This window comes from Chrysemys picta, chromosome 1, assembly GCF_011386835.1.
Source record: "Chrysemys picta bellii isolate R12L10 chromosome 1, ASM1138683v2, whole genome shotgun sequence".
Lineage (NCBI taxonomy): Eukaryota > Metazoa > Chordata > Testudines > Emydidae > Chrysemys > Chrysemys picta.
Window position 1 is genome coordinate 317,929,895 of NC_088791.1, and position 26,682 is coordinate 317,956,576.

General features: G+C 39.9%; 1 protein-coding gene across 2 annotated transcripts in view; it reads right to left on the bottom strand.

The window, feature by feature from the left end:
• The window catches only part of CUL5 (cullin 5), a 78,534-nt gene that overhangs the window by 18,634 nt on the left and 33,218 nt on the right, over positions 1-26,682 (bottom strand). For both annotated transcript variants that reach the window (XM_005289963.5, XM_065581477.1), the window contains exons 2-11: positions 26,450-26,559; positions 21,518-21,617; positions 19,650-19,826; positions 16,384-16,525; positions 15,733-15,878; positions 13,940-14,020; positions 12,184-12,277; positions 8,579-8,709; positions 3,885-3,992; positions 2,985-3,049 (exon numbers count right to left, since the gene is read on the bottom strand). In XM_005289963.5, the coding sequence (XP_005290020.1) occupies positions 2,985-3,049; positions 3,885-3,992; positions 8,579-8,709; positions 12,184-12,277; positions 13,940-14,020; positions 15,733-15,878; positions 16,384-16,525; positions 19,650-19,826; positions 21,518-21,617; positions 26,450-26,559 (1,154 nt within the window). The remainder of the gene's footprint in view (positions 1-2,984; positions 3,050-3,884; positions 3,993-8,578; positions 8,710-12,183; positions 12,278-13,939; positions 14,021-15,732; positions 15,879-16,383; positions 16,526-19,649; positions 19,827-21,517; positions 21,618-26,449; positions 26,560-26,682) is intronic.

Here is a 26,682-nt window from a genome sequence, read left to right on the forward strand (position 1 = left end):
AACCAGAAGTATTGGGAGTGCCAAGGGCTCTGGGTGAGCCATGAACTCTACCCAGTCCCAACAAGCTGTGGGATTCAGCACTTGGATCCTCCCGCACAGCAGTCTGGTAACTGTCCAACAAGGGGAGCTCAACCAGATCTGACACAACACACTATACGCCGTTGTCAGGAACTATGTCTTAGGATTCTATTTGCTTAAAGTAACAGTAACTATCGTCTGCCCTTAAAAATGCAACTTTTTAAACATTAGAACTAAAGTGTTTTTGCCCAAGTGATCAAGGCTCTTAATTTTCAATTCTGACTGTTGCAAATAAGTGGTTTTCAGACCACGAGAGCTGACAAGTTTGTCAATGAGTAGCTGTCAGAGACCCCACCCATCAGTGCTTTGTGTAAACACTGTTCACAATTAAGAGACTCCCTGAAAAAAGCAACAAGCTATATCGGGTACTGAAGATTCATACCATGTTGACATTCATAGTCAGTTGTATGTTTAAGTTTTAGAGGAATCACATTGACTTCTACATAAACTTAAATCATTACACAAAAACCCTGACTTCTTTGAATACAAAGTTTTGAGTTTTTCAATTTAAAATAGATACTGAATTACAATTTTAAAACCAGAATTAAAAGAAAAATACAGCCTCTACCCATAACAGTAATCTATAAGAAGGAACCATTTTTACTGGATACAGCTATCATATGGTTATTATAAGCAGATTCATTTTATATGAGTAGGGTCCTACCAAATACACTGCTATGAAAAAAGCGCCATGGGCTGTGAAATCTGGTCTTTTGTGTGTTTTTACCCTATACCAGCAGTTCTCAAACTTTAGCAACCCGAGGACCCCCATTTTGATTTTAAAATTTTCATGGACCCCCAACCCTCCTGCTCAGCCCCAGGCCCCACCCCCACTCCACCTTTTTCCCCAAGGTCCCACCTTTTTCTGGCCCCGCTCCATCCCTGCCACCTCTCCTCCCAGCACACCCCGTCCCTGCTCCTCCCCCTCCCTCCCAGCGCCTCCTGCATGCCACTGAACAGCTGTTCCCAGGCGTGCAAGAGGCACTGGAAGAGAGGGGGAGGAGTTGATCAGCGGGACCGGCGGACCCCCTGGAGTACCCTCGCGGACCTCAGTTTGAGAAATGCTGCCTTGTACTATACAGATTTCACGGGGGAGATCAGCGTTTCTCAAATTGGGGGTCCTGACCCAAAAGGGAGTTGCAAGATTATTTTAAGGGGGGGGGGGCACAGTATTGCCAACCTTACTTCTGCGCTGCCTTCAGAGCTGGGCGACCGGAGAGCAGTGGCTGATGGCCGGGCACCCAGCCAGCAGCAGTGCAGAAGTAAGCGTGGCAATACCATGTCATGCTACCCTTACTTCTACATTGCTCTCTTCAGAGCTGGGCGGCCAGAAAGTGGCAGTTGCTGACCAAGGGCCCAGCTCTGAAGGCAGCAGCACAGAAGTAAGGGTGGCAATACCATACCAGGCCATCCTTACTTCTGCGCTGCTGCTGATGGTGGTTCTGCCTTCAGAGCTGGGATCCCGGCCAGCAGCTGCCGCTCTCCAGCTGCCCAGCTCTGACAGCAGTGCTGCTGCCAGCAACAGAGCAGAAGTAACGATAGCAATACCACAACCTCCCCTACAATAACCTTGCGACCTCCACACAACTCCTTTTTGGGTCAGGACCCCTACAATTACACCATAAAATTTCAGATTTAAATATCTGAAATCATTAAATTTACAATTTTTAAAATCCTATGACTGTGAAATTGACCAAAATGGACTGTGAATTTGGTAAGGCCCTATATATGAGACGGCTACAGAATTTAGATGCAGGTTGTCACAGCATACTCAGGGTTTGTATATAATCCTATGTTGATGTTCCATAGGACAGAGAATGGGCAATTTCACCTTTCCAAATGAGGCTCCTGGCCAAAAAAGGGTCTCTATAGCTTACCAAGTTTTGCATTCTCAGTTTGAATGCTTACTTCCCGAGGGTTCCTATTGTTTGGACACAAGGATTTTTTCTGCCTTTGACATTTCTACCTCAAGAATAGACCATGCCCTGATTGATACCAGGTCCTTCTGGACCTAGTGACCATCTCGTGGTCTCTTTAACTGAAGTTCTCTCCTTCAAATTACAGCTTGAAACTGCTGCCTTGCTGTGGAAATTCACAGTCTGCTCACAGGTCACAAAAATCCTGGTGAATAACTACTGCACGAAGCTCCCCACACACAGTGCACCTATGTCTTTTTTCATCCCACTTCCTCCGCTATTGTCATCATTATCTCAGTGAAAAAGAAAGTAACAAATGTGTATAAAATAAAAGTGCAGTAGGACAGAAAGTGATGACAATGGCCTCTTCCTTCCTGCCTGATTCAATGACAGAAATTAAAACAGTAGAGGGAAGTAAAAGTTGTAGTTACCCTAGCTGAGGGGAATGAAAATGCTTGGCATTCACTGCCAGCTCTCAGTATGAAAGAGGACTATCCATCAGTCTGGATAGTGGCAGTCCAATAACAATATGTAGAGAGACAAGGATTTGTGTATTGATACATACACAGCTCAACAGCAACTTTACATAATTAATAAAAACACCATTTAAATAAGGACAGGTTAAAAAAAAAAAAGAATCAGTATCCCTAAACAGTCCTAAACTTATGTAGACCCCAACTCTAAGTCATTATAAACAATGTAAAAATATTTAAGCAACAAAATACTACAAGTAAAAGCCAGCTTGATAGGCTACATTTTTTATTTAATAACTGATCTGCTGTCATGTGAAAAAGTTCCTCAGAGTATGAAAAAAGGTACAAAGCCCCAACAGGCCTTTAGTTTGCTTTTCTGTTGACCCCAAAAGCACTCAAAGTAATCTGTAGTATGACATTACATAGCCTTCTTAAAACATTTTAAAACATTATTGAACTCACCTGTTCAAATTTAAATTTGAAATACTTGATTCACATTAGTATTTAAATGGCTTACCCTTTCTGCTTCAATGGCAATTCAAGTTTAAATATTGTAGCATCATTCACAACTGCCTTATATGCCTAAAATGAATAGTTAAAATAAGAGTATAAAACACTTCATTCAATTTTTTTAATAATGTATTCAAATATGAAACAATTCACATCTCCAATTTTTTAAATTTACTATAGCAAGTGTCTGTACCCTCTCATCCATGTCCTTTACTAGTCCAATATGTTTGTAGACTGCTTTTCAATATGTGTGTCTTAGAAGCAGGCTAAGGCTTTTTTAGTATTAAATCCATCGATTTTAAATTCATCAGTGCTATACGTTTCCAGGGCTTGTCAGTGATTTCCCCAATTCTTGTATGTCACTGACAGGCCCTGGAAATGTATAGCACTGATGAATTAAAAATCAATTGATTCAACACTAAGAATGTCTTAGACGCAGACTAATGCTACCGTACTGAAAAGCAGCTTTTTCTTAAGCCCCGATTCAGCAAGATACTTCAGCACATGCTTAACTTTAAGCATGTGAGGGGTTCCACTGAAGTCAGAGGACTATTCAGAATTATACGTACAACCTGGAGCATAACTACTTTGCTGAATCAGGCACTTAGACTATAAGCTCCTCAGCACAGTCAGCATCTTCATAGGTGCTGTACAATTAAACAACACTACCAGCTCCAGGCCTGACTGGGTCCTTTGGGCACTACCACAATACAAATAATAAAAATCAGGTTACCAATTACCTTAAAAAGATTCTAACCAGACTTTTATTCAACAAGTTTATTAGCATAAGAACAGACTTCAGGACTCATCAATAAACAGGCAATGGGATTTCAGAGGCATAATTTATTATGGATTTCAAAAATTTAAAATAAATGAAGACAAAGATCAGTTATATTAAAACATATACCTTATCTCTTGCAGTAAGAAACCTTGGGTCATCTTGAAAAGCTTCTTTAACCAGCTTACTAAATCGATTAAATAATGTAAGCAACTGCTCTACATATTTCTCAGAATCCTAAAAGTAAAGCAGCAAAACAAAACAAATGAAAACAAAAAAACCAATCTCCAGGTGAAAAAAAAGAGAGGTTACTCACCTTGTGCAGTAACTGAGGTTCTTTGAGATGGTTCTCACTGCGGGTTCTCCACTTTAGGTGTCTTGATGCCCTGCGCTTGTAATTGGAGATTTGTCGTAGCAGTGCCTGACTGCACCGCGCCGGCGCCATCTTGTGCCACTATGGGCGGTTACATAGCAGTGCACAGCTAACTGTCCCTCGGTTCCTTCTCTACCCCAGAGAATCTACGTGAAACTCCGAAGTAGAGGGGAGTAGGGAGGGTAGTGGAGCACCCACAGGGACAACCATCATGAAGAACCTCAGGTACTGCACTTCTCTTCTTCAAGAAGTGTCCCTTTGGGTGCTCCACTTTAGGCGACTGTTGAGCAGTGCCCCTCAGTGGAAGGGAGGGGCTTCGGAGTTTCGATATTGACGCTGGATAACACTGAGAGTCCAAAGTGAGCGTCTGATGCTGACTTGTTGTTCTTTAGCATAGTGCTTTGGGAATGTATGGCTGATGCCCAGGTTGCTGCTCTGCAAAGATTAGTGACGGGGACATTACTAAGAAAGGCCACAGATGCTGCCTGTGCTCTGGTAGAGTGCGTGCGGACTCCCACTGGGCCTTGTAGGTTGGTGTTTTGGTAGCAGAAGTGGATGCATGCTGATATACATTTGGATAGTCTCGGTTTTGAGATGTTTTGACCCATCGAGCATTCTGTTATGGAGACAGATAGTCTTGGTGATTTTCTGAATACTTTTGTTTCTTTCAGTGTAGAAAGCTAATGCTCTTTGGATGTCCAGTCTTTATCTTTAAAGAATGCTGTGTATGGGGGATGTTCCATTAAGGCACCTAATTCTCTCTCTCATCTGGCGGATGTGATGGCAATGAGGAAGGCCATCGATGTGACAATCCATCTCCGAATGGTTGGGAGATAGTGTCTGTTTCTAGCATTAGAACGTGCAGTTGTCTTGTGCCCTCGAGCACACCTTCAAAACTGCTCGCTAGTGTTGGATTGTTGGGACGTCGAAGGTTGGTTTTGGGTCTGTCAACGTCTGGTTTGCTGATGTTTGCAGTGCTGGTCATACTTTCTATGTTGTGTGTATGGAGGCGATCAGGCTCCCTGGTTATAATACCTGTCCTGTTTCTTTTTATTTGCAGGCATGTAGATATCCATGGATTTCAAAGTTGCCCATGTGTCTTTCAGGGTGTGGAGAGACCCATCTGTTTTGGCCACAAATAATTTTGGGTCTTCAAAGGGAAAGTCTTCGACTGTAGCCTGGACCTCCATAGGGAACCTTGAGTGAGGGAGCCAGCCGCAATGGACAATGCAGCCATGTCTACGGAGTCAAGAGAGGCCTATAAAGCTGTTCTGGCGATGAGATGTCCTTCAGCGATATTAACTTTAAATTGTTCTTTTTTTATTGTCAGGCACACTATCAATAAATTCTGACATTTCTGAAAAGATAGTGTATGTGTGTATTTTGCCAGTAGGGCTGCATAATTACTATAAGGAACTGAAGTGTCGCAGAGGAAAAGGCCTTGCGGCCGAAGATGTCTAATCTTTTCCAGTCTATCATATGGGGTTGTTCTGGAGTGGTGTTGTTTTCCCCTCTCATTTACTGCCTCCACCACTAGTGAGTTTGGTGTGGTGTGTAAATAAAAACTCAGCTCCTTTAGATGGCAAATAATATTTTTTGTCCAATCTCTTGCATGATGCTGTTGCTGGTGTCTGCCAGATGTTTTTGGCAGGCTCCATAATAGCATCGTTGATCGGTAATACTATCTTTGCTGACGGGGATGACTGGAGTATGTCCAGTGACTTATGTTGAGATTCAGGTACCTGTTCTAATGAAATAGCTAAGGATTCTGCCACCTTTTGAAGAGGTCCTGAAAGGCCTTGAAATCATCCCAATGATTAGGGACGGTGGCCTTATGGTTTCATCCGATGACAAAGATGAGAGGTGTGCATGTGGTGAGGTTTCCTGGTCGGGGGGGGAGGGGGACAGCTCAGTGGTTTGAGCATTGGCCTGCTAACCCCAGGGTTATGGAGTTCAATCCTTGAGGGGGCCACTTAGGGATCTGGGGCAAAATCAGTACTTGGTCCTGTTAGTGAAGGCAGGGGGCTGGACTCTATGACCTTTCAAGGTCCCTTCCAGTTCTAGGAAATAGGATAGGATACATCTTCCGTTTCCTCAGTCACTTCCTCTTGTATTTCTGAGGGTGCTGGGATAGTTGGCAATAGGAATTGTGCAGCTCTCAATCTTAGCGGGCTAGTAGACCTGTGGTGTTGGGCCCTGTATATAGCCCATGGATTCCAGTATGGCAAGTTAGGTGCCAATGGCACGGGGGGCAGGGCCCATACCAGGCACATGCCTCTGCAGATGAGTGATGTTCTGATAGATGAGACGATCCATGTTTGGGTGAGGAGTGACGAGGAGTATATGTGACTGGGTCATCCTCGTCACTAGACAGAGGTGGAGCTGATCTAGGTGGAGTATTCGAATGGCTCAGTACCGATCTGGATGGAGTACCCTCAGTACCGAGTAGAGGGGACTAATAGATCCACGTCTCATGAACTGTTGCAGAACCGTGAGCTTTGGTACTGGGGATGGTGTTGCTGACAGCCTGGGAGTGTAAACTGTAGCCACCGGTGCCAAAGATCTTGAGTAGTGCAGCACAGGCACCACTGGTGGCGCCACTATGCCAGTTGGTGCCAAGCTTCTTTTCGCCTCTGTGGGTGCCGACGTGGAAGGTTTCACTTTGCTCTGTGAACCTCCATTCGAGCTTGCCCTCATAGGGTCTTTCGCTTTCTGAGGACTCTCAGTACCGGAGGGTCCCAGTGTCTCATGGTCCAATGCACTAAGTGCCATTGGTACTGGGGTAGATTTTTCGGGCGGGGATTGCTTTTCCTTGGCTGATTCCCAGTGCGGAGAATTCTGGGACCACTTTTTGGTAGCCTTCTTGGGTAAAGACTCCTTCATAGATGTTGCTGGAGCGGGCGACCGTTGGCCCGGAGGTGTCCTGGACTCAGGGTCCACGGCCGGCCTGAGTGATTTCTCTATCATAAGGAATTTAAGTTTGAGATTCCAGCAGTGTGGGCACTTCTGAGTAATAAGTGTTACTGACTGACAGGCTGGTGCTGGGACAGGCAGCTGACGCACTGTGCATGACTGTCAGAAACCTGGACTGACAGTCTGCAAGTCAGGCAGCGTTTGAAGCCTGGTGGTCCGGGCATGCCTGCAAAAGTCTATCCCCCAACAAAAAGGGATGGTAGTAATCCTACGGGAGGATAAACTTATCTTTCTACTGAGGGGTAGATAAGGAAGAAAAAATATTTTTTTAAAGTAAAGTAAAATAAAATAAGTATAAAGGGTAGAATATCTAACTACTGCTTATACTAACAACTATGAACTACCTAAACGCTAATCTTATCAAAGGTAAGAGAGGGCCGCTGCTGATCACTTCGACTCAAGCCGAAGGTGGTAGAGAAGGAACTGAGGGACCGTTAGCCGCGCACCACTATGTAACCGCCCGCAGTGGCATGAGATGGCGCATGCGTGGCCCAATCGGGCACTGCTACCACAAATTTCCGATGACAAGTGCAGGGCGTCAAGACAACTAAAGTGGAGCACCCACAAGGACACTCCTCAAAGAATAATATGTGATCACGTAATTAATGACCATTAGAAATTAGAGACTATCATAATACACATGCATAGGTAAGGCACGAGTAGACAACGTTAACTGTATTTCCCGAACTTAAGTGTTTTGGCTTTGCAATTTTTACATTCTTTTAATGCAGTTTTTGGTATGAAATTTCCTACTTAAAAATGTGTATGTGTACATTGAGTATTTAAAAACCTTATAAATGCCAAATCAAATCAGTTTTCACTGGAGGGATATCTATGCTCCAGAGGCAGGGCGGTGGTACCTAGTATCATGTGTCTATTATGTCTCTCCTGTGTGGCTACAACTATTAAAAACAACCCCCACCATCTAGGATTTTTAAAAAAATAACCGAAAAATATATTTTGTCCTCTTGCTTGAAAAACAAACATTTCTGAGAAACTTCCACACAAAAAAATACCATTCCTTAGTTCAGAACAAGCATGCCAAATTTTAATCTCAAAAGGTAACAGGTTCAAAAAGTTATAAGTAATTGAAAAAGTCCTTTATAACTAAATTGCTAATACATCTAACTATAGGGATTGATATGCGCTCCCTCCAATTTATCATCTGCACATTTTCTTTAAATTTCGTGTTTTAATATATGGATCCAGTATTTGTAAGTTCAAACATGCAAAAGGATTCAGGTATAATTGTACAAAATTCCTTTTAGGATGTTTTAAATTCTGATCTCTTAAAGAGAAAGTCAAAGTGTTTGTTGACATATCTATTAAATTTAAAAAATATATGTTTACACTTACATGTAATATACCCAGTAATCCCACTATGTGGGGGGGGGGGCATTTTTTGTTTTCCTTTGCAAGAGGTTCTTGCTGACTATTGAAATTCCCCCCCTCCCCACCCCCAAGACCATACACTTACAGTAGTAATAGTTTCAGCAGCTGCTACCATATCTGCTAGTCCAGCACTAACAATATGCTCTTCCAAGTCTTTTAACATGGGCTCTATTCCATTAGGAACTTTATCCATCAGTGAAAACATTAGATGCAACTCTGGAAAAACACAAAATACTGATGAAACCACTAGTCACTCCATATGTAACAACCAGACAATGCTTTAAGTAAAATTTGTATATGTTCTGTTCACACGAATATCTCAAATGGGACATAAAAATCACAAAAATAGTAGAGTAAGCGATCTCAATAACCATACATCCCCTCAAATAGTTTTATATTAATATTACTGAAACTTCTTCAAAATGTGAACTCCACAAGGAAAGGATTCTTCTCTTTGAGAAGTTAGTAAAAATGGTTAGTAGAATGTTAGAGAATAAAAACTTTTCTGTATTCACCAATAAAAAAAACTATAATAAAAAAATCACTGGCAACCAGGAATAGGTCAACATATATGCATTATCCTCCCCTTCTCTCAGTGTTTAATTTATTTTCTTTTTTGCTAGATTACTTGTACACACACACACACACACACACACAAGTTCAAACTAAATGCATCTCATATCATAAGCAGTTCTCGTCCCACATCCCATTTTTGTTTCATCTTGTTCATGAAGAAGTAGGTTGGGGTACAACTAGAACCCCTTTTCCCACCTTCAATCACACTCATCCTCTCCAGTTGCCTCAACTTTCCTAGTAACAATGGATCTCAGAATTAGAAGCCTACATTCATATAGGTGTGAAACTGACCAGGGATGCAAGATTGGGAACTGCTATACAAGCAGGGTTGTATTGTTTTGGTCCTGCTGCTTGTCCCAAAAAACATCTGTGGCAAAGAATTCTTTGGTCCCTTTTTTCTGAATCAATATCCTCTCTAGTTCTTCCTCCCCACTGCATCCACAAGGAGAGTAACAAAGGCATCTCCAACCTTTCTCTATTTTTTTCCCCTAATAATAACCTCCAAGAAAGATTTAATAAATTACATCTGAGCCTTTGAGAAAGTACATAGATGAAATGTCAGAGATGCAAATATTAGCATTAAAACACTTTGACAACTATTTCAAGTTTTTAATTTGTTTTGAGTTTACAAAGATTAACAACTTAGATTTGACAAATAAAATGATTGTAGGTATAAAACTCCTCGATTGCCCCCCACCCAGCTCCCCTCCCCATGCCCCTTAATTGTCCCCTACCCAGCTTAGGGTTACCATATTTCAAGTTCCCAAAAAGAGGATACTGCCCGTGCATGTGTACTGGGAGGGACTATTTGGGGGGTTTGGGAGGGGGTACTGCAGCCTCACTCTTGAGTGAGGGACACAGTGCCAGCCCATCAGTCAGCACCTCCCTGTGGGCTTCCTCCCACCCCAAAGTGGGGAGTCGGGGCCTGGCTCTGTCACCCCTCCTGGCCAGGCTCTGAGGCCCCGCAGTGGAGCAGGCGGCCCAGCCGAGAGGCACTTGGCAGCTCTGCTCACCTGGTGGGCTGGGCGGCCCAGCTCCCTGCTTGTCCCACTCACTGAGCCTGAATGCCAGCACCTGCTCATTCGCTCACGTGGCCCACTTGCCCCATCCCTGAGCTGCTGCCGGCCAGTGGAGGAAGGAGCTGTGGCTGAACAAGCAGCTGCCTGGGACACACTGCGTCCCACAGCCTAGCCCAGCTGCCCACCCCTTGCTGGGAGACGCTGCGCTGAGGAGTGGGCACTGCTCTGCACGGCTCCAGCCCGTTTGACCTTTAAAGTCCACTCAAAAGTTTCTGGAGGTCCAGATTTGGTCCTCAGTCTGCCTATTGGCTACCCCAGCTTACAATATAAAATGACAAATGAAATATGAAAGGTGGGAGAATACATTATAGGCATGGTTGCATCTTTTAATTTAAGATTCAGCTATTTCCATCTACCTTCTTAACCCAGCCATCAAGTGGCTGATTTCTTATAGTCAATAGGGTAGAGGTGAGTTTTGAAGAGATCTGAAAGAAATGGTAGTAGCCTTACAGATCAATTCAAGAGAAGGCATAAAGAACGTGATGGAAAGATGTTGTAGCCATGTTGGTCCCAGAATATTAGAGAGACAAAGTGGGTGAGGTAACATCTTTTACTGGACCTCACCCAACTTGTGTCTCTAGCATGAAAAAAGGAACAGAGAGGCATGTAAGTAACTAGCAAAGTTTCTAAAGAAAGTATCTTTGAAGTACCTCTATAGCTTTGGGTTCAAATAAACCTACTGTACTCCTTTGGGGACTGAAAGTTATACTGTAACGAGCAGACATGACCCGTGCCTGCCAATTTGCGGGGAGGGGGGAGTGAGGGCAGCCAGTTTCACCAGTGTTACTGAGCATGTTCAATCCTGCGAGTGTGCTCAGTACAAGCCAAGCAGCAAATGGGGACTTTGCTATATTCAGTCCTGGTCTAGTGCCAAGAAAGTATTGCTAGACGGAGGGATCAGTCTGATGTAGTATAAAACATTCACTTCTAGACCTGGCATTTCAGAACATATTTGATCTTAAGACTATCTGAAAGCTGAGAATCCCAGTTCTGACGTGTGTATAGAAATGAAAATGGGATAGCTCAGTGGTTTGAGCATTGGCCTGCTAAACCCAGGGTTGTGAGTTCAATCCTTGAGGGGGCCATTTAGGGATCTGGGGCAAAAATCTGTCTGGGGATTGGTCCTGCTTTGAGCAGGGGGTTGGACTAGATGACCTCCTGAGGTCCCTTCCAACCCTGATATTCTATGATTCATACAGTTACAAAAATTCAACAATTTGGTTGCAGGATTCTGTGCTTTTAAAAATAACCACACTGATTTCTGGTTTTCTTTGTCAATTCCCCTACTTCATTTCTGACATTTTAGTAGCTATCATCTTGAATGGCCAGCAGATCAGCACCTTCACAAATCTTTCCTCCTTCAATCACCCCACTCTCAAAATCCCTAGAAGCAAACGCTTCAAACCATCTTTTAAATGGCATACAGCATTAATCTTCAGCTCTCTCAGGTCTTGAGATATTGGATGTGAAACAGGTGAAAGACATGCAGAGGTACTTTATTCGCTGACCAGTTCATTCTTCCAAATGTTGGTACTGGACCAGAAATAGTAATTAAAACACCCAACGCTTTCCCTGCCTTCAAAAGCAATATCTTGGTAAAGGAGAGAGATTTCCAGAGAGAAGTATTTTATTTTTAAAATTACTCAAGTTCAAGAGGATGCAATGCTCTGAAGAAGAGCCCCAAAGTTGATTAAAATTGGAGAAAGCAGTTTGTTGCAAAAGAAAGAACAATAAATGTGTGTAAAAAAAAATCCTTCGTCACAATTAGCCTTTCACGAAAAGAAGAGTTATCCAGTCAATCAAACTGGGGTATTGAAGGTACAGAGTATAAACACATTTAAAAACACATTTCCCTACAATGGCACATGGAAGCATATGCTTTTTGTGGAATGAAAGGGCTCCATATGCAATAAAAAGAAACATGTAGCCGCCTCAGTTACAAAATGGTAATCAGATACATTTATTAAGAATTTTTTTTTTTTTAAACCTAGCTGACTGTAAGATCATGCTGCAATATTTTTTAAGCTTCACTTACTTTCCGTTTCATTTCGTTTGATCATGCCTTGGCATTCAGCTAAAATAGTTTCTTTAAATGAGGTCACCAGAGCATTCACACAGCACTCCATAAGCTGAAATGTATTAAGAAATATAGTTAGCTTATTACTGTACAATCCTTTGAGTGCCAGTTTGTTCTCTCTAAGTTCATGTTCAATATAAATACTAGCCTCTCCTCATGCACTACAGCTCAGAAAAATGTTTCATGCTCATAGGCTGTACTTAATACAGAAATTATGACACCACGAAACAAAGTAATACTTCAGTTCATAGGTGTTTTTCCTTTAAAGCATGTAGCATGGGAAATGTAGTAGCCTCTCTCATGAAAGAGTGAACAGTTTAATATTTCTGTGGCCTCTTCCTCACAAGGAAGTATCAGTTCTGGAACAGTAACTACCCTACTTAGTTTCCAAATGCACTTCCAACAGCCAAGAATAGTTCATTCCAGTGTACCCTACCTGGCCTGATTTAGTTTGCTTTGAACAAGAGCCTAATGACAATTCTAGCGCAGAAATTACTTCTGCACTCAAGAGATTGGCAGATGAGACACAATTTTATATACTGCTTACCATTCATCTTAGCTAGGGATGCCCCACTTATGATGTAATGCAGAATGCGACCAAGCAAATCCTGACCACTACAGATCTTAGGGTGTTTGTTTAAATAGTTTTGTGTCCTGAACAAATTTCAGCACAGGCAACTACAAATTGCTTCTTGCTGCACTTAAATCTCTCCCTGGAGTTTCACCCTGATAAAGTATTTTTCACTTTCCTTCTTAAGCTGTTTGGTGAGCACTGGTAAACCGTTGATGTACTTCACACCAGAGATGGTTACATTTCAGTTATGGAGGGAGCAAATTTAGTCATTTACCAGTTATGAAGTGTTTGGGGAGTTTCATGTGATAAACAGTGAACTTTTCCAGATATTGTAAGCTGGCACTGAATAACCTTTTACCTCCTAGGACTGCCTACCTACTTCCCAAGTCACTATAACCCACTAAGTGCAACATAAATTGTACTAACTTACATTTAAAAAAATGGCAAACCCATTCCCAATCCAACAATCAAGTACTGAATCTAAAACAGGAGAGTTGTAAATTAAAAATATGTACTTTTACTGTATTTTCCTCAGAACGTTTAGTAAGACTCCAAACTACAAAGTAGAGCAGTGGTCCTCAAACGTTTTACTTCACGCTCCTCCCTTACCTTTTGTCCACGCCCCACCGCCCCCAAGAGCCAGGGCCGGGAGTGAGGCCGTGGCTCTGGGAGGGGCCCCACAGATGGGTACGGGGACTGAGACTGGGGCCACAGCTGAGGGCGCGGCTGGGAGTTGAGCCTCGTCTGGGGCCTGCAGGCAGGGCCTGGCAGATGGGATGAGGGCCAGAAGCAGAGCTGGGTGGTGCTCTCTCCCGCCCCCCGTGGGGGCTGGCCCGGGCCCACCATCCCCCCAGAATGTTTCTCCCCAGCCCCCTCGGGGGACACACCCCACATTTTGGAGACCTTTGAAATAGGGCCTACTGATTTTTATTTTTAAAATAAGTAAAACTAATAGTGGATTTAAAATAAAAATAAAAATAAGGCTTCTAGTACGTCAGATCTTCTGACTGCAATTACGTGTTAAAATAAAAATGCAAGACAAATTATGCTCAAAACTGACATCAGAACCCTTTACTACTATTGAAATACTGCACATGATTTTACTACATATACAATATACAACTAAGTTTTTAAACTTACCGCTTCTACAGAGTTACATTCGCGCCTTGTCTCTAGATACCTTAATGCTCTTTTCTCTTCTTCCTTTAATTTAGCGTCTGCCTGTGCAGAAGCAGAACAGCAATCATTTTAAGTACCAACAGCAGAACAGTTATCACATGACTATCTTTACACTAGGGCTGTCGATTAATCGCAGTTAACTCACATGATTAACTCAAAAAAATTAATTGTGATTAATCGCACTGTTAAACAATAGAATATCAATTGAAATTTATTAAATATTTTGGATGTTTTTCTACGTTTTCAAATATATTGATTTCTATTACAATGCAGAATACGAAGTGTACAGTGCTCACTTTTATATTATTTTTTTATTACAAATATTTGCATGGTAAAAACGATAAACAAAAGAAATAGTATTTTTCAATTCACATCCTACAAGTACTGTAGTGCGATCTCTTTATCTTGAAAGTGCAACTTACAAATGTAGGTTTATTTTGTTACAGAACTCAAAAACAAAACAATGCAAAACTTTAGAGCCTACAAGTCCACTCAGTTCTACTTCTTGTTCAGCCAATCGCTAAGACAAACAAGTTTGTTTACATTTCCGGGAGATACTGCTGCCTGCTTCTTACAATGTCACATGGAAGTGAGAACAGGCGTTCGCTTGGCACTTTTGTAGCCAGCATTGCAAGGTATTTACATGCCAGATATGCTAAACATTCGTATGCCCCTTCATGCTTCAGCCACCATTCCAGAGGACATGCTTCCATGTTGATAATGCTCGTTAAAAAAAATACTGCGTTAATTAAATTTGTGACTGAACTCCTTGGGGAAGAACTGTATGTTTCCTGTTCTGTTTTACCCGCATTCTGCCATATATTTCATGTTATAGCAGTCTTGGATGATGACCCAGCAAATGTTCATTTTAATAACATTTAACAGCAGATTTGACAAAATGCAAAGAAGGTACCAATGTGAGATTTCTAAAAATAGCTACAGCACTCGACCCAAGGTTTAAGAATCTGAAGTGCCGTCCAAAATCTGAGGGACGAGGCGTGGAGCATGCTTTCAGAAGTCTTAAAAGAGCAACACTCAGATGCGGAAACTACAGAACCCAAACCACCAAAAAAGAAAATCAACCTTCTGCTGTTGGCATCTGACTCAGATGATGAAAATGCACATGCGTTGGTCTGCACTGCTTTGGATCGTTATCAAGCAGAACCCATCATCAGCATGGAAGCATGTCCTCTGGAATGGTGGTTGAAGCATGAACGGGCATATGAATCTTTAGCACATCTGGCACGTAAATATCTTGCGACGCTGGCGACAACAGTGCCAAGCGAATGCCTGTTCTCACTTTCAGGTGACACTGAACAAGAAACAGGCAGCAGCATCTCCTGCAAATTTAAACAAAACTTGTTTGTCTGTGCGATTGGCTGAACAAGAAATAGGACTGAGTGGACTTGTGGGCTCTGAAGTTTTACATGGTTTTGTTTTTTAATGCAGTTATCTTTTTGTACATAATTCTACATTTGTAAGTTCAACTTTCATGATAAAGAGATTGCACTACAGTACCTTTATTAGGTGAACTGAAAAATACTATTTCTTTTGTTTTTTACAGTGCAAATATTTGTAATCAAAAATAAATATAAAGCAAGCACTGTATACTTTGTATTCTGTGTTGTAATTGAAAACAATATATTTGAAAACGTAGAAAACACCCAAAAATATTTAAATAAATGGTATTCTATTATTGTTTAATCACATGATTAATTTTTTTTAATCGCTTGACAGCCCTACTTTATACTTACATATTTCATATAATTCTGTACTCCATTTTGTTGTAAATAAGAAGGGGCTTGTGTTCTATAAAATCTCTCTGTTGAATCCAAATATGCCTTCTCAAAGTTATCCCGATAAATCTGAAGTTTATCTTCAGGATTAGAACAAAGGTTAACTATAAAGAGAAAAAGTTAGATCTTACTCTAGTTTTTCGTGCTTTGCATTTGACTAAAAAACAATTATTTCTCTTGCTAAATTTTTCTTTTGAAGATAATGAGGTATGTCTACCCAGCAAAGAAAAACCTGCAGCTGACCCACGCCAGTCAATTCTGGGTCAGGTAGACTTCCAGGCTCAGGCTGGAGCCCAGGCTCTAGGACTGGGACTGCACTGCCAGGTGTCACATTCAGAGGGGTCTCTTTGCAACATTAAGGGCTAAAACTATTATTTAAAATGTACATTTCAATTTTGCAGAAATTGGTGAGCAGTCTCCTCACCTGCCAGTGAAAAGTTTATTACTTGCCATTGGCAAGTACATTTACCCCACTGATAATCAATACAAAAACATTATAATGATCATTCCAAACATACCCCTTTTGTCAACATCTAGTTGAAGGCATGTTATGAAAGTCTGTGAACTAGAAAGGAAGATGCAGCTGAGATCACACTGTATAAGACATACCATATGATTCTCTAACTCCAATAACAAGTTGAGAGTCAAAAGCTTCTCCTAGTCTTTCAGCATGAACCAGCTTCATTGCACTGTCCTGAAGTCGATTCTTTATATTTGAAAATATGGACTCATTCCAAGTATCTAGCATGAGCTAAATAACAAGGAAGAAAAAAAGTCAGTTAGAAAAGGATGGGCAGAACTTCAAATTAAGGGCATGTCTACATGAGCACTTACTGCACAGCAAGCTGGGGTGTAAATCTGAAGAACTCAATCATGCCTTGCACTAATTGTCTATATGAACCCTGCTGACGTGCACTAGAAGTTCCCTAAGGGCGCACTGATATACTAAAGGACGTAACAGGTCTCTCAATACAAAGGAGTTAACCTTGGAGCTAAATGTCAAATAGTGGTCCAGCAGTTGGCAGACCCAAAGGCTTACGTAGAAAAATTAAGATAAAATAGCAATTAGTAAGAGAGCAAAGGGTATACAAAAAAAGTAATTGTTGGATTGCCTTAGATTTTCATGACAGTTAGATTAAGCTATTAGCATCCAATGCCATGCGATCACTTGTTTCTGTGAGTACAATGTAAAAATAATCAATGAGCTACATAGATATTGCAATGAACAGTTCAGTCAATGATGTAGTCCCCATTTAAAAAGAGTTACCGTTAGATAAGGGTCTCACTACTTTTACTGGATGACTGTCTCTTCAGCTGGTTCTGGTAAGCAGCAAGACCCCTAAGATTTTGGTGCTAAACCTCAAGATCAGACCAATGTGTTACATCTGAACAACACTGAAAGCTCCCTGGTGGAAGTCATATTTGTACAGAGTCAAGCACAATAATTCTACAACTAAGCAGCATATATGTAAATGGCATATTAGTCATTTTAAAGTTAAACTGTCTGTAATAACCTTTCCTTATAAATCCTGGTTCTCTTCTTTCTGCCACACAGAATACCTAAAATTTCATATTTTAAACTCTGGCTTAGTTAATGTATAGTATCTCCGTGCTTTATATTAATTGCTATGGTCTCAAGTTTAAGTGCACCAACTGCTTACTTGAGATTCCAGTTTTGTTTTTCACTGTCATCACTGGAGAAGATATTGAATCAACTTTGTTTTTAAAGGATGATTGTGAACAGTCTTATCTTTAAGTGATTCCAATAGTGATTTTCTAGGAGCCTAATTTTTTGGCAAGTTTGGTAAAGATAAAAATGTCAATTTCTGTGCATCATATAATTTACTATAGTGGGTATCTAATGAAATGCAGATGAGTGTTTGGAAAAGTTAAGGAGCATAAAGACACCCTTTAGCTTACGCTCCAATAAATGGGTTAGTCTCTAAGGTGCCCCAAGGACTCCTGTTCTTTCTGCGGATACCGACTAACCCGGCTACTACTCTGAAACCTTTAGCCTGAGCTGCTCCATAAAACCAAATTCTGCCCTGACTTAACTTCAGTGTTTTGTTCTTAAACATGCCAGATTCAGACATGTTGGAACTGAATTAATGCTCAGAAGACAGAAGGTAATTTTTGAGTGTCATTAAAATAAAGAATTTTCTTAAGTTGTGTTTCTTTTGTTTAGCTCTCCTTTCATATTTAAAAGGAAATTTAAAATGAAGATGTCAAAATAGAGAGTAAATGTATACATTACAGTTGCTTTTCTTTTAAAATTTCACTTCAGAGAAGGTAGGTGAAATACTTAACTTTTTTCAGAGTAGCAGCCGTGTTAGTCTGTATCCGCAAAAAGAAGAACAGGCGGATACAGACTAACATGGCTGCTACTCTGAAACCTGTCATTATGCAAGGCACTGCATTTAGCCGTATGGAATGGAAATCCATCAACCTCATGAAAAAACTCGTACAGATACAGACAGACATCATCTTCCTTTCCAAATGCAAGCAGATGGACATCATACCAAAAGGACTAAAGGTAATAAATTTGTTAGTCTCTAAGGTGCCACAAGTACTCCTGTTCTTCTTTATACTTAACTTTGTATTTGGATGTACAAGGATTTATTCAAGAACAACTTGTGAGCTTTAACATGATACTGTGACGGTCACCTCTTGGAACTGGAGAGGAATCTCGCACTCAAAATGAATAAATGCTCATTTTTTAACACCTGGAAGCCAAAAAAGCTAGGGATTCTCAATGTGAGCTCATCACACTGTCCTAACCACCAACTCTAAAGGATTTATAGTAATGTTAAGATGTACAGTAGGTATGCCACTTATCGGAGATTTTAGCGAAACATGTCCAAACAAAATTAAATTTAAAAGCCACAGGATAGTGAAATTTTTGGGCTGCTACTCAAAAAAAAATGGTTCATTTTTTAGAGCTCTAAAAATGCATGATCATAGTTCAAGCATTCCAAAAAGCAGTCTTCCAATTTACAATTTTCAAAGTAACAATAATACTGGCTCAGAGATTTATCGATAATGGAGATGAGGAAGAGGTTTCTTTTCAGCAAAGACTGTTTTTCAATATTTTTAGCTATCCACCTCAGTACACTTTTTAAATTGCATTAAAAAAAAAAATCAATAGGAATTCCAGGGAAACAAGTTAATAGATGCTTAGAAAACATGATCAGCATTATCTTGAGCAACAACCAAAAAAACCCCAAAAAACAGATATAATCAGTGCATGCTCCCAGCCTCTGTTATTTTACACTAATGATCTCCTCTACTCAGTTGCCAGATCAGCTCCCTTTTGTAATTCTGTGCAGTTTTTGTATCTGATGGTTACAGCAAATTCCATGCTATTTAAAAGTATAAATTCTCTTCCTTCCCAAAGGGTAGGGAAGTGTCCTCTACGGAGCAGGAGGGATTGCCCTTGAATAGCCCCATTAAGTGCCCTCAGTTACAGCTGTCCGGCTCCTTGCTAAGTACTGACTAGAGCTTCATCTATAACACGTCATTACTACTCCTTAATGGTCCAGTAAATGTAAGCTCATTGACCTCACGTATCTCAGGCTGCAAAGGGAGCAAGATCAGAAGTATTTTTGTTAAATAAATCATTTTACAGAGATCTACAACTATTATAAAACACAGGGAGCTGCTCTGAACAGATGAAGGAAATGGTCAGGGTTAGGGCAATATTCGGTAAGTGGCAGAGGAAAACTATGGGAAGAGGAGTAAAAGTTGCAAGGTGATTTAAGCAAAGTGATACTCCAATACTGTGAGGTTAGTGCAATTTCATCCTTCAGCTGTGGAATGCATCAACACTAAAACTTTTATGTTCTGTTACAAAACTCTGATCAGAAAGTGTCACTTACCTTTCGAACAATACTGTCTTCTACATTGGATTTCTTGTTGCTGCCCTGCTTACCCATTAAAGTAATTTCTAGTTGACAAAATGGTTTGGGCAAGATATCACACTGTGTAAAGAATTTGCGCCATTCTACTATGTATGCTTTTAGTAAAGCTGTATCATCTTGATGACTCAGTACTCTCTGGAAGAAAAGAGCAGCTCAGTTGTAAATAAGTTTTTACATAAACAACAGATGGCTGTGTCTTCATGGTACAAGTATTTTTGGTATAACCTAAGATTTGAATTTAAAATGATATAATCCCCCATGTAACCACTCTGGTATAAGAATGGCTTTTTTGGGTTAGGTTATGTTGCCTGTGAAGAGATTTGGCTTTATTTATTCTTACACCAGAATAAATGTCCACATGGGGGTTATATCAGTATAGCCTGTCTACACAGGAAAGTTTCACAAGGACTATTTTCTACCTTATATGCAGTAGAAGTTTGAATTCAATGTGATCTACTGATCTGGCTTTAGACACCTGAACTTTTAACATTTATGCTGCACTAGCTCCTACAGGTTACAGCCAATTTAGGCACTATGGGCTAGACATTGCATAAACATAAGCTTACAAAAACAGCTACCAGTACAGATCATGCCAAAGGTCCCAATTCGACAAAGCACTTAAGCACATTCTTAAGTACCAATAAAGTCAAAGGAACATCAGCACGTTTAAGAGCTTTGCCAGATAGGGATAGTCTGCTGTATCTGGGCCTAGCAAAGAAAAGGCTTTGTTTGAGTAAAAGGCCCTTTCTGAGTTTGTAGGAACACATTTTAGATTTATTTTTATTTTCCAAATTTTTGTCTTTGCACATCTTTCACACTCTACAAAAACTCTTATGAGCACACTACAACACTATTTCATATGTATTTTAATTTAGAAAAAAATCAAATCCAGGTGGTCAAGTCAACAGTAGACCAAAGCTACTGAAATACAAATGGCCTATGGAGCTTGTCAAGCTGTTAACTCACTAGTATTCTGTCAGAAGACTATACATTTGACCATTTCTTAAGCAAACTCATGAATATGCTGGTGTAGTATTGAAGCCAGCTAAAAGAATTAAAGAACTTCCTTGCATTTAAGAGTTAATCTTTATTTCCAGACATTTTCTTATAGAACACAAATTCTGGCTTTATCAATCTGATAGTCAAGCAAATATTGGTAATTTTTGAAAAATATTTAAAATATCTTTGATCTGATCTCTTTATCTTTTTTGATAGGCATTAAAGGTCTCTTCACTGATAGCTAAATTTAGAATATTCTAGCTACTTCTGTAGCAAGTTAGACAGCTTGCAGATCAAATCCCCAGAAATGAATGTTCTAGGCAATAAAAACCAGAACTAGAAAAGGGGGTTTATTGTTCCTTTTCCAGCTCTCTCTCTAATCATACAAAAGAGATCACTTTGATGCTTAACTTTGCCTCAAGTCAAAGATTCAGCAGTAAGTGCTTTTATTTATAAGTCAAAGAGGCAAGCGAGTGAAGGAATATTTCCAAGGAGACTCCCTGATGAACAAAAATATTTATCCAATAATGGCCAAATCTCCTCCACAGTATATAACAATTATTACCTCTTTATTCTCAAGAGCAGACTGAGAAGTACTTAATCTTTCTGGTCAAGGTAAACACTCAGGATAAAATGAATCGGTTAATAAAAAGTTTTCAGTACAATTGTGATATTCAAAACAAGGTCCACCAATGCCTAAAAGGCAATTTTCCATTGTGTTAGAACAAGTCATTGGAACAAGTCATGTGTGGGATCCAAAGAGGTTTACGATTATACTTTTATTTTTTTAAAAGGACAGTGTAAATTATTGAAGATTGAGAACTTACTGCCTGTGCTTGTTTAATAAAATCAAGGATGTCTTCTTTCAAAGCTTGATGAATTTTTGCTGGACCTTTGTCATCCCACAAGCAAACTGCATGCACATCCCTAGAAAACAGTTTATACATCTTTCAGTAAGAACTACACTTAGAATTTAATGCAGAAATGTACGAAGTCTAAAAACAGTTATATTGAAGTAGTTCCTCAAAGGAAATGGGTGTACATTCCATACACTAAAAATGAAATCCCACCAATACAGTGACTGTTTGTGAATGAGGGCACATGCCCTCCTCTTTTCTAAAAAGCTCTTCACGAACTATTTTGACATGTAATTTTAGGTTTTATCTGATAAACACCCCTGGGAAAAAAAAAAAAAAGAAGAATAAAATAAAATAAAATAAATAGGTGTTGATCCAAATCACACCAGAAATGGCTACTTGTATTTGAGGGCTTGTCTACACGGAGCAGTAATGCAGTCCATGGAGGTGTGACTTCTGAAGCACTAAGGGTGTTGCATACTTATTGGTCAGTGTAGGCTTTCTGGTAAGCACTAAAGATTCCCTTGTGCGCTTTAACATAGTGCTTTTGAAACAGTAGTATGCTAAAGTGCACTAGGAAACAATACAGAGAGATTACTCATTACTGTATACGATGAGTAATGTATATAATATACATTATTCATTAGTCTATAAAAAAGAGGAAAGCACCCAGCCTCCCCAATTATTGACATCTACATAAAATGCAAAAATTGCTAAAAATAAACCCTGAAAAATGAAATTCATAAACCCAAAATGATGCCTTAATATTAAATGTAACACTGAAATTTGATAGTCAAGCAGTATAAAGTCAGGAACTGCAGTAATACTTTGTCCTTCACCTTCCATTTGAGTATACCATAGGGGCATCATTAATGTTCATAAAGCACCACTCTGAGGTAGGGAAATAGCCCCATTATACTGATATGAAAGTGGAGACCTAGCAGGTTTAAATGACTTGGCCAAGATCATGCTGTAACTCTGTGGCAGATCCAGGAAATGAGCCTACATCTCCTGACTCTCTGTCCTCAACTAAAAGGTTGTCTGCCACTCCCAACAAGTAAGACGATCTCCACAGCTTCTCGATAGAGTGAAAAACTATCATTTGGTATGCACAGATAAACAGCTGCACCAGTATGAACACTAAGGTCCTAGTCCTGCAATTGGATCAACACGGGCAGACACTTATGCCTACATGGAAACCCAATGCCTTTAATGGGAATCCATTGTCCACCTGTGTGGAGCTGGTTGCAAGACTGGGACTTAAATATGCATTTTGAACTTTATATATTTTCCTACAGTGCCTTCTCCAAATGTTCCTACTTAAGTTATCAAAACTAAAAACATTTAAAGGTAGCACATCTTAATGAGAACTAATCCATGCTATACAACCACACACCTCATTTGGACCTGGAAGTACGCAATCAGGCAGCAGAGACAAATAAAGCAAATACTCTACCGTACAAAATGTGTTAAACTACTATAAATAAAGGGAAGTTTTAAAAAAATTGGCAGGGTAAAAAAACTGCTTCTGTGCTTGTTTCATTTAAATTAAGATAGTTAAAAGCAGCATTTTTCTTCTGCATAGTAAAGTTTCAAAGCTGTATTGAATCAACATTCAGCTGAAAACTTTTGAAAGAATGACCATAACGTTGTGTTCAGAGTTACGAACATTTCAGAATTACGAATAACCTCCATTCCCGAGGTGTTCATAACTCAGAGGTTCTACTGTACTCAGACAAGAAAGAGACTTATTCACTCACATATTACTTTCTGAAAACATTTACCACATAAGTATCAACACTCTTGAGTCTGTTCCTTTGCAAACCAAGGTGGGAACTCCAACTTCTAAAACTACTAATTTGTTCTAAAGCTACTACAACAAGCAGAATCATAACCTAGTACTAATTATTTGTATCGCTTTAGTCCTAGAGGCCCCAATCAGGATTTATGACCCATTGTGCTGGGCACTGCAGAGAGTAAAAAGCAATCTAGTCACTGAATCAGAAAGTAGGCAATTTTGGGGCTCTAATGAAGAGATTTTATGTAGTGAGAAATATGGTACCTCTCAAAACAGGAAGAGGATGTAATTTCACTTTATTTGGGGAATATTTTAAGAAATGGTTGGTCAAACCTCCCTTGTAAAGGGGCTTTTATAACACTGACAGATCAAGTCTTAATTCATATCTAGAGGCCAAATCTAAGCAATACCATACCATTTAGTGAATGCGTTCAAAGAACTCCATATATATGACTATCTTGCAAATCTCCTGGATGGCCACATATTAGAAGCTTTCTAATGTAGCAGACTTGACAATAGTCATTGCAAGCTTTAAAGCACCAATATGCTGCAGTCTAACAGATTCACTCAGATATTTTAAATATGATTCTTTTGGAAACAGCAAAACATACTCATTTAGTACCAAAATAAACAGCTGGATCGCTTTTAAGGAAGTTTTAGTTGTTTTTTTTAACATGAAACATCTGAAGGAGGACTAACAGGAGTGGCATGCAGACATGGGAAAACATCAGCAGAGGGATTGACCGATTAAAGTGGGATTATCACCATCTTCTGGAGGAGTCTAGAGATGGTACAAAATGGATCTCTCTCTCTAAATCAACAGTTCTCAAATCTGTGGCTCACATGTTATTGTTGACCAATCATGGTGCTGAGGCCTCATTTCCAGTTATTGCAAAGAGTCTTGACATCTATAGAAGCAGCTGGAAACAGAAAAGGAGCAAGCCTCCACTAGAAGCCATTCCTATATATGAGGAGAATATGCTTAGGGATTACAGCCGCCAGCCACCATTTGAACCCAAGAGCTACCAATGGGACTAGTGGTTCCCCCATTAGAAACAGAACATCCAGGGAAGCAAAGGAGAGGTAAACAAGTAGCCAAGCAATAAATTCAAGGAATCAGGGAAAGGACAGTTGTGAGTTGGATGGAGCTGGGGTAGCAGGGAGATCATTAACACATGCAAGGATTATGGGAGAACAAAACTGGGGATAGGGAAACATAATGGGAGAAAAGAACCAGACAATAAGAGAGAAGGGGACCAGGTTACAGAAGCATGTCCAGGCACCTGGTAGGAGGTAGGGGGAAAAAGAACAGATGGGAGGAAAGGGAGCATAAAATGAAGAACAAATGGAGGTTTATTTTCTTTCAAAAGGGACAGGAACACTTACTAAATTAAAAACATCTAAATAACTTTCCTAACTTTACTTTTACCTAGAAGCAACTGCCGTCATTGCCACATTGACACTGACCAATCCTAAGCAAGATGAGAGCTTTTCATGAAACACTCTATGAAGATGTGCTCCCAACTGTGAAAAATTTCTGAATCGCTGCACTACAGCTTGAAGCTCACTTGTTCAGCAAGCTGAATCACCATTGCCCGGAAATTGACCTTCCTTGTAAGAAATTTGAGCTTACAGATAATCAGGGACCTCAAGAGGCACTTTAGTCAAGAAATGTTCCATGGCATGGGTGGCTTTTAAAAGTGTAGTTCTCCTCTGGAAAGGAACCAAAAATGGCACTATTGCATCACTAATTCCATAACAAATTTGATCCACAGGAACATAAACATTTTTTTTCCCCTAATTGCCAGTCCAGCAAACTCAACCTGGCCTTTTAAGAGTCAAGCTGGGCTCTTTCCTTCTCACCACTAATAATAGAGATTCTGCAGGTAAATTATGCCCTCAGTTATATCATCATGAGTCACGTAAAACATGCTATGTCAAGCATCACTTTGCTTCATTACCACCTTTTGGGATACTACAGCCATGTCTACATGGGAAAGTTGTACTGTATAATCCAAGGAGTGGGTTTACACCAATATAGTTACCCTGATGCAAACCCCTGTATAAACACACATTTCTTTAGAGAAGTGGGTTTTTTTCAGTTTAAGAGCATCTAAGCAGGGTTTAACTATATCAGTTTAAAAGCCAATTAAAGTTAAACCAGTGCAAATTTCCCATGCAGACAAGGGCTAGATCTTTGAATACTCTTCATCCGTTTGAGACCACACTGTCCTCTGATCAGGGTCAGAAAGGAACCAGTAGCTGGAATGTCAGAAGATGCCTATATTCCATTGCAGGAGTTGGTGCAAGATATCCCTGCTGGAACCAATAATTTTAGAACTTTGCAATTAAAACAGGGCCTCCCCAAGCTCAATCTTAATTTTTGATCTATCATAAGTCATTTATAATTTCAGCTGACAGAGCAGAGATGGCCTGATTTATATAATAGAAGGTTTATTATCTACTCCTTGTATCATAGTGAAACTGAAATAATAATAAAAAAAAAGCTAGAAGTATAATGCTGCAATCAGTGTCAGGAAAAAAATTGTATAAGCGTTATGTTTAAAAGTATACAATTACTCCAATTATATCAGTAAAATTGCATTATTATTTCATTTTTGAAGGACGCCACAATCAGCTTAAAGCTAAACCACTTGTAAGTCATATGCATTTATTGTCAGAGTAATACTGTATGAAGTGATTGGTCATATATGCAGACTTTACTGTCAAAGCACTACAAAATATCTAGTCCCCATTTCCAATTAGAGTGAAAGGTTTGCGGGAGGGTACAAAAGAAGCCTATCGTCTTCAGCTGAAGTAAAACAAAATTGTAAAAACAATAAGAAAGTGGTGCTGTTTTTTGTGTTCTATTTGTGGAGGCCTGTGTCTCAGTAAAACACCAACTCTACAAAACTGTATTCAAGAGAAGCAGTGTTACTATTTAATGAAATGGAATTAACCAGTATTTTTTGTTCTCTTATCTTGTAAATGCATCCATTTCTACATGGCCCTCCTACATCTGACTTCTACGTTATAAGCAATATTATAATTTTATTTCCATCCTGTTACCAAAGAACTGGAAGTTAAAAAAAAAAATCACTTACGAAAACAGATCAAACCACTGCTGTTTTGTGACAGATTCCTGGCGTAACAGCTTCAGAACAATGGGGCGCATGAAATCCCATTTGTCTTCAAACTGAAGTGAACCTTTATTCTTTAAAGAAGAAACAAAAAGAATAATTTAAATGCAGATCAAGTAAAAATGAACCTCTAAGTCAATTAGGACAGTTTGAGAGCTTCCACATTTTCTAATACTTCCTTTTACTTCAAGTTAAGG